General features: G+C 43.2%; 1 protein-coding gene and 1 long non-coding RNA gene across 24 annotated transcripts in view; one reads left to right on the forward strand and one right to left on the reverse strand.

Annotated features, from left to right (window-relative positions):
- LOC133072355 (uncharacterized) overlaps window positions 1-11,708 on the reverse strand; it is a 446,833-nt gene extending 435,125 nt beyond the window's left edge. For all 23 annotated transcript variants that reach the window (XR_009696719.1, XR_009696707.1, XR_009696718.1 and 20 more), the window contains exon 1: window positions 11,351-11,708. This is a non-coding gene — a long non-coding RNA (uncharacterized LOC133072355). The remainder of the gene's footprint in view (window positions 1-11,350) is intronic.
- Window positions 344-5,852, forward strand: LOC133072354 (cytochrome c). Its single transcript, XM_061165503.1, has 3 exons — window positions 344-492; window positions 2,234-2,410; window positions 2,523-5,852. Exons 2-3 carry the CDS (start codon window positions 2,242-2,244, stop codon window positions 2,669-2,671), a joined length of 318 nt encoding a protein of 105 aa, XP_061021486.1. The 5' UTR covers window positions 344-492; window positions 2,234-2,241; the 3' UTR covers window positions 2,672-5,852.
- Window positions 11,709-12,775: the final 1,067 nt, after the last annotated feature.

Here is a 12,775-nt window from a genome sequence, read left to right on the forward strand (position 1 = left end):
GTTTCCCTCCGAGCAGACAAAACATGCTGCTCAAAGAGCATTACGTCAGCCAGCACGAGACTGGTTACCTTACGAGAAGATAACGCTATCGATCCACCGCTCGACTCCGCTCCACCCTCCCGGACGGCACACGCCAGGACTGCTCTCAGCCCCTTCCGGCAAAACCTCGGTGTCGTACCTCTAATGGCCTGTCGTAATTGCCAGGAAGGAAAGGCCGGGAGAGGAAGGGCACTCACGCGGTACCCCCAAGCGTGCTAATCGGCATGCGCGCGCCCAGAGTCCGGCCTCAGGCCTGGAGACCCGAGCCAATGAGGCGCGGCTTCGTCACTGCGTATCCGGTCGCCGGCACGGACGTCAGGGGACCGGAGGGCGGAGCCAGTTTGGTTGCACCAACACCGGTACTTAGGCACGTACCGGCGTGTCCTTGGGCTTAGAAAGCGGGGCGTTCGGCTTGCGAGCGGGAGCTTCTCGGTCGCGCCCAGAGAAAGAACGGTGAGCGCGGGGCGCGGAGGCCGCAGCAGGCGGAAAGCTGAGCCACGAATGCGTGCGCCTGCATGGGGGCCGCGCGGGTGGACTGAGGCCCGCGCGCGGGGGCGAGGGAGCTGGCAGGGAGTGGCGCCCAGCTAGACTGCGCCGGGCCAGAACCGGGTGGGCTACGGCTTGAGACCCCAACTAGGTAGTAAGGTCTGTCAAGGTTCTGAAAGCTCGGAGGCGGCTTGGTCGCGATTCTTACCGAGACGCCGGTTCTCCGTTATAGGAACTGCTGAGCTGGGGCAATGGTAGACAAGACTAACTCCGAGGTGAGGGCAGGAGTGCGGGGACGGAGCGCAGCGCTTCACGTCCTCCTTCCAAAAGAGCAGAAACGACTGCTCCTCCAATAAGTCATTTCTTGGCCACCTGTCGCTTCCCTCCTTAACCTGCTGAGGAACGTCCGAGGGGGTAGGTTTCATCACAGTCTCCTTGAAACAAGCCTGGATGGATGACCTCGTGGTCACTTCGGGGATCCGACAGCTGGATGATGGGGGTCCCTGGGTGACCGCAAAGCCGGCTGCTGACCTCCTACCCACAGCAAAGCAATTTCGAGTAACCTGAGCGGACTGAATCAAGAAAGATTTCCCTTTTTGTAAAAATGTATTTTGTTTTCTCTAAAGAGAGCAGTGGCTTTAAATTGTATGAATAAATAATAAGGCCTTAAAAGTTGGAATTTGGTGGCTTGGATTTAATATGATCTCAGTTCAACTTAATTGGATTTGTGACTTTTCGTGACCTTGGTCTCATCTTTTGAAATGGCTTTGAACTAGCTTCCCGCTTTGCTTTCCTGATCTCTAACCTTTCATCACTTATGTCAACTGGAAAAAAAAAAATGCACAACTTGAGAGTTGTGAGTTAAGTTTTCTTTGGGGCAAAACGATGAGTATGTCCTAGAAGACGAGAAACTGCTCTGAGGAGGTAGGGGGAGAATGTCAGTATTGTATATGATTTTCATGAATGGGGGTACTAATGCAGTCAAACACACTTACCAGAGGTTTGCTGCTAATCAGCAGGAACAGGTACCACCGTTAAGGATTTTAGTGCTTTTCTAGATAATAAGGAGATGGAAGAATTGGGCTCATAAAATCTTCACCTGAAAAGATCTATCTGAAGGCCAGTTTTGCCAGTTTACTCAGAGCCCAGAGTGCCTCATTCCTGCTCCACCCTGAAATCCTTTCAGAATGTGTTGAAGGTCAGACTGCAGCCGCTTGTGCCTTAATCCTTGTATAGGCTGATGGCAAGTGCCAAGTTTTAGTTGGCACTTATACACACAGAGGGGCTTCCCAGGTGGTTCAGTGGTAAAGAATTCGCCTGCCAGTGCAGGGGACACCAGAGATGTGGGTTCAATCCCTGGGTCAGAAAGGTCCCCTGGAGGAGGAAATGACAGCCCACTCTAGTATTCTTGCCTGGAATATCCCATGGCCAGAGGAGCCTGGTGGGCTACAGTCCATGGGGTCATGAAGAATCAGACACAACTTAGTGACTGAGCATGCAGAGATATTCACAGAGATGTGAATATCTTCCTTTTTCAAGGAAGTTCTTCCAGATAGTGTTTTTGGTATTAAAGAATCTGTTGCAAGTGAACTAAGTAAGACAAAATTCAACCATTTAAGTTGGTGTCAGTGACTGGGGTTGATGTTGGGAATCTACTGTACTTTCACTTGGAGAAAATATATTACTAATCTGAATCTTTCATTTTTAGATTTAAAAATGGGTGATGTTGAGAAGGGCAAGAAGATTTTTGTTCAGAAGTGTGCCCAGTGCCATACTGTGGAAAAGGGAGGCAAGCACAAGACTGGGCCAAACCTCCATGGTCTGTTTGGACGAAAGACAGGTCAGGCTGCTGGATTCTCTTACACAGATGCCAACAAGAACAAAGGTAAGAGGGGGGCATTTTTAACTAACCCAAGCACAAACTGTATGAATGTAACCTATGGTAGACACTGTTTCAGGAGTGTGACATGCTCAACAATATATCCTTTCTTGTTTAGGTATCACCTGGGGAGAGGAGACGCTGATGGAGTACTTGGAGAATCCCAAGAAGTACATCCCTGGAACAAAGATGATCTTTGCTGGCATTAAGAAGAAGGGAGAGAGGGAGGACTTGATAGCTTATCTCAAAAAAGCTACCAATGAGTAATAGTTGGCCACTGCCTTATTTATTATGAAACAGAAGTGTCTCATGACTTTTTATGTGTACCATATTTAAATTGATCTCACACACTAGAATTCAGATCATGAACGGCTGATGGAATAATTCTGTTGGACAGTCCTGATTTAAATAAGATTGGTTTGTGGCTAAACAAATATGGTCAGCTTTTTTAATTTTGATAGTAATTCCTGTTCAACAAGTACTATCACTTTTCCCATTCTAAAGAGATGATTGAACTTGAATAAGGAATATTAAACTTGTTAGGGAGATGGTGCATTCCTTCTCAAACCCTATAAGAGATTGGTTTTATATTTAGATTTCTATAACTGGTTATATTAATATATTTAAATACTGAAAAGGTCCCTTCACTGTCTCATAGAACAGAGGAGGATTCAGATGTGTTTGAAGTTGTGTTCATTAGCCTGTTAAGGCAAGAATTGAAAATACACTGACAAATTCCACTTTATCTTTTTGGTTTTATAAACTATGCCAATTTAATTAAAATTCTCTATCTAAAATTTAGCCTTTTACTTAATGAAAGGCATTTTAGTGTGGTTTATGTATAGCATCAAATAAAGAGTATTTAGCACCTCACATTTTGTAGATGATCTTTAAGATCAGATGCTTTTAAAATTCACTGTGACAAGATATGTTAACGAACTTTGCTTGTTAATTCTTCACAAAGTCAGACTAAGTTATAATTCAGGGTTGTCTTTTAAACAGGAATTCAGAAACGCAACTGTAGAACTACTTGTATATGGTGATTGGTAATCGTGCTTTTGCCAACTCATTAGAAGGATTAGAGGGGCTATATCATTAGCTCAAATTTGTAAACTCTCTGATCATAAGGCTTAAGAATTAAAAAACAAAGTCACAGATCATGATTTTTCTAACTTGATTTACTGGCATACCAAAATGGTTGAAAAATACAGTAGCCCAGACAGGCAGCATTATTACCAGTCATAGTGGTAGATTGTGTTTACTTGGTCTTCTAGGACAGCCCGCCCTAGAACAACACCTCAGTCATCCACTCAGTTTCTCTGGCCAGAATGAGCACTGCAACATTTATGTCAAATGTAGAAAGAAGACTTTCTGGTCATAGTGTTATGGTATGTACAGGGTATGGTGATAGTTTATGTGCTAAATTATCCATGCAGTTTGTGCCATACATGGTTAGTGTAGTCCCTAGAAATTTTGTGGAATGGTGAACTTGAACTAAGCCATAGAAAATACTGAGAGAAATTCTCAGTGGGGGGAAATAAGTCTGTACCAGTGGTGAGAGCCATTTCTGTGTGACAGTAAGAGAACTGGGAGAAGGCCTTGTCAAAAGTGATGGGGATGTTTATTTAGGTCTGTAAGGCCTGATAGAGCACTGTGTAACTTGTGAATCTTATTTTCAGTCATTGGAGAAATGTGAAAAAGCAAAGAAGTTAGTCTGAAAACATGGGCAGAAACAATTTGGGGAAGCAGACGCCTGTTATAATTAAGGTGGTATCCAGGTCAGTGAAGCAGTTAGCTTCTAAGAGAGTTCTGCACCAGTGTGGGGACACATGGAGACCAGGAAATTGATTTCTGTGCTTCCTACGTCAACTAAGGCCTGTGTTGGCAGAGAATTGTTGAGTTCTAGGCCAGTTATACTCAATAAGTGCCTCTAATATAGTTAATTCAGGGCTTCCCTGGTGGCTCAGATGGTAAAGCATCTGCCTGCAACTCAGGAGACCTGGATTCAATCCCTGGGTCGGGAAGATCCCCTGGAGAAGGAAATGGTAGCGCATTGCCATATTTTTGCCTGAAGAATTCCATGAACAGAGGAGCCTGGCAGTCCATGGGGTCTCAAAGAGTCAGACCTGACTGAACAACTAACACTTTTCAGTGCAGAAGTACACACTGATCTGCTTCTTTGGCCCCAGACCATTGTCATGGTGTTCACATACTCAGAAGTATAATACAAAAAATTAAGATTTCCACTTGTTTAATACCACTTGGATTCCAGGTTATCTTATTTGGAGATTGAGTTATTTGGAAACTCTGGTCATAACCCCAGGCTTTCTTGGTTCATTCAGAAAGCTAAACAGGTGCATTCTATTTCTCAAAGGGTAAACATGTCCAGGTTTTTAGGAACTTGACTAGTAGTCTTGTTATGTAGCATATCTTTCCACACATACATAATGATAAGAAGGCCAATGTGTGGTAAGTGATACATCATTGACAGTTTTTAAAAATAGCAAGAGATTGACTTGCTCATGCTTTGGTTAAGTTGGCTATTTTAGTCATATTAGAGGTCTCAGTATTGGAACTAGAAGAGATCTCAGAGATTCTTCGATTCCAACTGGACAGATGAGAGGTGAGATTAACCTTAACTAGGCTCAGGGAACTATGGAAACAACTCACTTGGTTGAGCTGGGCCCCTCGCAGGACCTAGTAGTCCAACCTTGAAGATCACTGAGAGGAAGGTAACTGAGGCATATGGCAGATACCTGTGTTTGGAGAGGGGTAGGCTTGGCCCAGTTCTTTAACACCCCTACACCAAGCTGTGAAGGTTTTTAAGGTATGCTGTGGGCAAGGGCAAGTATCTGGACTGGGACACAGCCCATGCCATTTCCAGAGTGTTGCTTTCTTTCCACATGTTGAAAGGAGTCGTCCTGCCTGGGAGCTTTGAGGGTTGCTGGGCCCGGAGTGGCCAAAATCCCATGCTCTTGCTCCACTGACCTGATTACAGTCCTTCTAATTAGGGGAGGGGAGAACACCCTGCCTCCTTTTCCAGCCCCTCTGGATTTGTTACCATTTTTCTTGTACTCAACATCTGCCAGTAAATACTGTCTACACTGGAAAAAAACTACATGAGTGACAGCTGAAACCACAACCAAGCTACTCTGACCATAGTTTGGTCTTAGTCTAACTCCATTTTACCAGAAATATTAATGAGCTGCTTCCAGTTTGCTTTTTCTTTATTCATTAGAATTGTGCCTGTGTTCCACATTGATGCCATTAAATATGTGCTTATAGCTTGAACAGCATCCTCTGAAGAACAACCATTGGACTACTTAATTTTATTTGTGTTGTAACGAAGAATGCTGGGTTTTGAGAATGGAAAAATTGTGTTCAGAGTGGGGGTTAGTAAGCAGTCCCGAAGCTTTTTGTAAATAAAACTATTGGCACATGGCCACTATATTCACTTGTCTTATCTAGGGCTGCTTTTGTGCCGCAATATCAGAGTTGAGTAGTTGCAAGAGAGACCGAATAGCCCACAAAGCCCAAAATACTGACTGGTGCTTCACAGGAAAGTTCTTGGCCTCTGGTTGTTTAGAGCTTTGCACAACTGCATTCTTTTGCCATCTGGAGAATAGGAATAATCTCTGCTTCATAAGCCTTGCTATAAGCATTCACTGAGTGGCATCTGTGAAAACCCTTAACTGGTAAGCATTGAAACACTGTATCTTCATCAAATTCCCTCAAAGTCACATTGGAAAATTACTGCTTCCAAGGTTAGTAATTACCTAATTGTCATTCCTAGCTTTCTGTTCTCAAGTGGCCCTGACAACTCTAGGAATTTGATAACCCCTGACTGCTCTTACTTTTTTTTACCTCCCTCATTCAAATTTCACATATTCATGGAACAAAATAAATAGGCATCCTAAAATCTTTATGCTCATATAGTTGTAACCATCTGTTAGTAACCCAAGTCAGCGTGACATTGCCCAAATTCTTGTCCAACTAGCACCAAATTGCTTTATAGTTAAGGTGTATTCGTCCTCACTAATCATTGGAAGAATTGTCCCTATATTATAGCGAAGTAAATAGGCTCAGGTTGTTACTCCCAAAGGTCAGAGACCCAGGTACATTACCTTGGTAGTATCACATGTACTGACACTGCTTTCTCATGGTGCCTTCCAAAATGTCATATAGTCATCCCTATCAGCCCCTTTATGGAACTCCCACACTTCCTTTTGTCATTAAAGACAGCTTTCTCTGGCTCCATGCTTCTGCAGTCCTCAACAAGTGGAGTCTGCTTGTTCTTCCACACTGTCCCAAGTTTCCACATGCATCTGAGTACTGGTTGAGAAAATCACACACTTCTGTGGATCAATACCCCTGTAAACTTAGCTCTGATTCAACTAAACCATCAGAAACCCTATATCAGTTCTCTCTGCATCTTCCTTGTTAATTTAGAAGGTCCTCATGCTCCTCAGGCTTCTTATCTCACCCAGCTCCCTCCTCTCACAGCAGATGACCTTGCCTTCTATTTCAGATAGGAATTTACTTCCTGAATACAAGGAAGGTTTTGGTCATCCCCCATCCCTGTCTTCAACAATGTTGTTCTTAATTCAGCTATGATTTGGAATGTTGAATTACATCAAAACGTAACTCCAGATACTATAGATGCCCCAGCATGGTCTATCTAACACCCATTCCCAGCCCCTTTGTCCTCTCCCATAGAAAGTGAAAGAAACGCTGATTTTCATTGAGGTGCAGGAACTTTACATTGGGAGCCACACTCCAACAGAAAAAATACTGTCCAAGTTCTGGAAATTATGGCTTTTCTTACTCAGTTTATAAGCTTAATGAAATTGTGGCTATCCCTACCTGAATTGGACAGGGGTCATAAATTGACCAAAAGATAACAAGTCTTTCCAGCTTGGGGATGACAGGGGAAATTAATAAATTTTCTTTAAAGTCACCTGCCTATGGTATAAGTTGGGGCATACCATTTTGTCAGTAAGACAAGAATTTCTTACTTTTATTGATGAATGGTGGAAGAAGACAGCCCAAGAATTCTGATTTCTCTGCTAATGCTTCCTAACAGAATCTTAGACACATTAACTCTTCTGTGCCTTTAATTTCCTCAACTGCAAACTGACATTAATTATATTAATCCTTAGGGTTGTTGTGAGGAATAAACAAGAGAACATGGTGTGTTGCCTTGCATTCAGTAAACCCTTAAAGTTAGCTAATTTTGAACTGGCTGCACAGGGAAATTTGTCAAATTAGCAGTTGGGCAGGTTGCATGGAAGGGATAGGACACATTGGGATGACTTTTTTAACTGAAGAGATTTAGTAAGAGAGAAGTACTGGGAATGAGAGATTTATATCTGTGATGCAGGTCCATAATTCCAATAATTCACTCATTAGGTGATGTCTCATTCTCTATTAGTGACCAGGACCAAGAATCAACGAAGTACAACCCCCAAAGTAAATGGAGAGCTCTTTACTTTGGGAGCTATTTTGAGGGGGTCTGAGACGTTTGGTCAGAAGGTTAAATGGGCACCTAATTTTCATACATTCATTGTCTGAGTATGTCTAACTCTTACAGTAACCTAACAAAGACATAGTTTTCAATACAAGGATTATGCCAGCCCTCGCCAACAGCTCCTGAACCTTTGAGGGTAATGTCAACAAAAAAGGAGACAAATCAATATGGAAAAAGTATGCATTAGAGGCAGTTAGAGCAGGAAATGTGTAGGAGGCTGGCCCCATCCCACCACTGTTCCCTGTCCCAGAAAAATTTATGGAGACTTAATCCAGGTAAGAGCAGGGTCCATCTGTAAGGTTCTTGCCTCACAATGGTTGCTAATTTATCTTGAGAAATATTCAGTAGTTAAATGGCTAGAGAATGTCAGTTCTGGAAACCAGCACCTCATATAATTCTTGGATGGGCATGTGTGATATAAGAAAATGTGGACTTCCCTGGTGATCCAGTAGTTGAGAGTCCACCTGCCAATGCAGAGGACAAAGGTTCGATCCCTGGTCCATGAGGATCCCACATGCCATGGGGCAGCTGGGCCCATGCATCCCAACTGCTGAGCCTGTGCTCTGCAAATAGGGAGCCCACACAACATAACTGCTGAAGCCTGTGCTCCCCAGAGCCCTGCTCTGCAACAAGAGAAGCCACTGCACTAAGCCCGCAACTTGAGAGTAGCCCCCACCACCACAACTAAAGAAAAGCCCATGTGTGGCAAAAAAGACCCAACATAGCCATAAATAAATGAATAAAGTACATAAATAATTTTTTTAATATCACCATGCTAGTCAAATACTGTGTGCCATGCACACAGGTTAGAGACTGAGAAGGGATCTATGAGATAGATTTTTTAACTTTCTAAATCAGACTAGGTTAAGAGACTATGCACATACTGCACTATTTTTCAGTATGCACATAATAATAAGGGAGGAAAAATAATTAAAGAACCAATGCTTACAAATAACCTAAATTTACATCAAAAGGTACTAGAAAAAGGAGAACAAACAAGACCCAAAATTGGGCTTCTCTGATGGCTCATCGGGTAAAAAATCCGCCTGCAATGCAGGAGACAGGAGACTAAGATTTGATCCCTGGGTCTGGAAGATCCCCTGGAGAAGGAAATGGCAACCCACTGCAGTATTACTTGCCTGAAAAATCCCATGGACAGAAGAACCTCGCAGGCTACAGTCCAAAGGGTCGCAAAGAGACATGACTAAGCACACACAAAGTTAGTAGAAGGAAAGAATACTAAGATCAGAGCAGAAATAATGAAATAGAAACTAAAAGAAAGAAAAGAGTACTTCCCTGGTGGTACAGTGGATAAGAATCCACCTGCCAGTGCAGGGGACACGGGTTTGATTACCTGGTCCCAGAAGTTTCCACATGCCAGGGGGCAACTAAGCCTGTGTGCCACAATGGGAGAAGTCGCTGCAATAAGAAGCCCAAGCACTGCAACAAAGAGTAGGTCAGCTGGCTGCAACTAGAGAAAACCCACGTGCAACAACCAAGACCCAGTGCAGTCAAAAAAAAATTTTTTTAAGAAAAATGAAACTAAGAGTTGGTCCTTTGAAAAGACAAACAAACTTGATAAACGTTTAGCCAGACTCATCAAGTAAAAGAGAGGGCCCAAATAACATCAAGAATGAAAGAGAAGCCTCTTTTAACTGACACCACTGAAATACAAAGGATCCTAAGAGATTACTGTGAGCTATACACCAACAAAATGGACAATGGAGAAGAAATGGATAAACTCCTAGAAACATACAAATTCCCAAGACTAAGTCAAGAGGAAATATTGATAGAAAATATGAACAGACCAATTACCAGTAATGAAATTGAATCAGGACACAGCCACAGGCTCCCTACTTTTGATTCCTCTCCTATTTCACTGACCATTGTTTCCTAACTTCATTTGTAGGTTTCTTTTTGTCAACTCTGGAAGAAACTACCATTTGCCTACTTGATACCCATTTTCCTCTTCACTTTTAGTCACAGAACCTTATTTTTTAGAGTGGTAATGACCTATAAAAGGCTACACTGTCCCACTTGCCTAGGTGTGGTCACTGGGGCAAGTAAAAGTGAGTTGGGTGGGACTTCTGGGAAGAGCTGACTCAGCTAGGAGAACTTCCCTTTTGTCCCTTCTTCCTGCCTGGAACCTGGATGGGATTGCAAAACTGCTGGCAGCCATCTCAGGCTTGCATCATTGAGGATGGAGCCATGTACCTGAGGATGGCAGAGCAGAAAGACAGGTGGAATGACCAGAGTACTGGGGATCTGGTGAAGCTGTCATATTAGTCCAGACTTCTTGAACAATTTAATAAACTTCTTATTTAAGCCACTGTTGTTTCAGTTTCTGTTACATGCAGCTGATTCTAATCCTAGCTGATACGCCCATCCCTTATATTACCACACCAGGTTCATTTGCCTGACTCACAACAAGCCGAATCCTGAGATGCCAAGGTTTGCAGCAGAGAAAGAATTTATACACAGGCAGCCAAGCATGGAGACAAGAGAACAAGTATTAATTCCACTTTCATGAAGGTGAAGGGCTCAAGATATTTGTGGGATAAAGAGGCAGGGTGGTCTGAGGTATGGGGAAAGATGACTGAAGATAAGAAAAAGGTAAAGTAATTGGAGTTCTGCACAGATGCATCTGAGTTACATGCTTCTTCATAGGATGTATGTTCAGAAAATGGTGTCATTAACATGATCTGAGGGTGAAGTTTTTGGCCCTCTGATGTCAAAAGTTCACCTATTGAGCAGTCACCCAGTCCGTGGTCTTAATTTGGGTTTAATTTGGGTAAGACCAGCTCCATGTTCCTGAAAAACAATTTGAGCAACTGTTACTATAGGGACGCATATATCAGAGGTATCTATAGGAGGTGACTTAATTTAGCACAATTATGCCAGTGACTTCACAGCTATAGCTATAGTCCAAATACCTCTTGAGCTCAAAAGTCATATACTCAACTGCTTTTTAGACATCTTTATTTGGGTTCTGTCCCCCTGCCCCCAAACATCATGAATAAGGGCCTCCTCCGAATATGTCCATGAGCTGATCCCTCGTACCTACGATAGAAGCGAGTTTTTAAATGTGATGAAGTTAAGGATGTTGAAATGGAGAGTTTATCCTGTGTTATTCAGGTAGACCTGAGGAATTAAAGAAGGCATGTGGCAGTAGAAGCAGAGATTGGAGTGATATGGACACAACCAAGACTGCCAGTAGCCTCTGGAAGATAGAAGAGACAAGGATAGGATTCCCCTTTTGAATCTCTAGAAGGAACTAGCCCTTCCAACACCTTGATTTTAGCCCACTGAGACCCATTTCAGACTTTTGATGGCCCAGAACAACAAGATAATAAAGTCTGTGGCAATGGCAATGGGAAACCAATACAGATCCTTCAAACCTAACATATGTAAAAGCATACCTCTCAGCAGCGCCAGGGGAGTTGACTGGACTCATCCCAAAGTGAATCTTGACTTCTACCCTTGTCTCCTCAGCAGTGCAAGACAGATGCAAACTTGAGTCTGTTCTTCAGAGTCTGTCTGCTTGGCTTTCCTAGCGTCCTGCCTTGTTCAACTTGAAAACTTGGCAGATGCCTTAAGGGCTAGGTGTTGGGCACAGACTTTGCCCCTTCCTCCTAACTGAGACCTTCACCTTTCAAGCCTCTACTTTTCACTTCTTCCTCCCTGAGATGTTTCTCTGCCTTTTAGCAGAGGTCCTCTACTTGAGCCCTTTTGGTTCTTAGGCGTTTGCCCCACACCCAGAGTGGTTAATTGCTCCAAGGGAAAATGCACACTGTTAGCTCACCTCTCCCCGCAGTTCCCTCTTCTCCGAGATTTTATCTTATCAAGTTCTAATTGCTTCTACATTATCTTCCAAAAGCAATTGCAGGCAACATCATCTTAGGCCCACACACAAGAGACAGGTGGATATCAGGGCTCCTGAACTGCTTCCCTCACCCTTTTTACCCTGGACCTGCAAGCAAAGCAATTGCGTGGTATCTGCATGCATGCCAAGTCGCTTCAGACATGTCTGACTCTGACCCTATGGACTGTAGTCCGCCAGGCTCCTCTGGGATTCTCCAGGCAAGAATACTGGAGTGGATAGCCGTTTCCTCCTCCAGATTATCTTCTTGACCCAGGGACTGAATATGTATCTCGTATGTCTCCTGCATGGGCAGGCAGGTTTTTTTTTTACCACTAATGCCCCCTGGGAACCCTGCCTGTATCTGAGTTCTACTTTAATACTAGAGGGATGACCTTCTTTATTTCCTTACAATCTAAACAGCATCTTGGTCCTGTTTATGTCCCAACCCTTGAACTAGCTTCATTCTACATCCCAGGCCAGAGTGAATAATACTTGGGCTTTCTTAGTTTTTCTGAAAGTCAGGATTGCCTGCTTTCTAAATTCTAGGATTCTATTTTGTGGCTAGCTCCTTTCTCCTTGTTGATAATTTTGGAGTAAGTGTTATGCCAGCTCCAAGTCAGTCGTGAAAGAAGGCTCATTTTTACATTCCCAGGTATATTGCGTTCTGTTTTTCAATTAATCCCCCAAATACAAGCCTGGAAAGCACTCTTGTAGGTTGTATTCTCTCCTCTGAATTCTAAATGAGTTATTTTGTGACAATTTTGATAAGCAGGGTTAAAGATCCTTATTAAAAAAACAATAATGGTAGCTTTTTATAGCTCTGAAGCTCACGAAAAACGCCTCATCACGTGTTTTCTATGCCTGGTCTCATTTAATTAACACGATTATCTTGTGCAAGGGAGGGCAGGGGATGGGCAGCTGGAGGGGAGGGTGGTAATTGTTGATTACATTGTATTTATTAGGAAAGAAGTTGAGAGACATT

Source organism: Dama dama, chromosome 18, assembly GCF_033118175.1.
Source record: "Dama dama isolate Ldn47 chromosome 18, ASM3311817v1, whole genome shotgun sequence".
Classification (NCBI taxonomy): domain Eukaryota; kingdom Metazoa; phylum Chordata; class Mammalia; order Artiodactyla; family Cervidae; genus Dama; species Dama dama.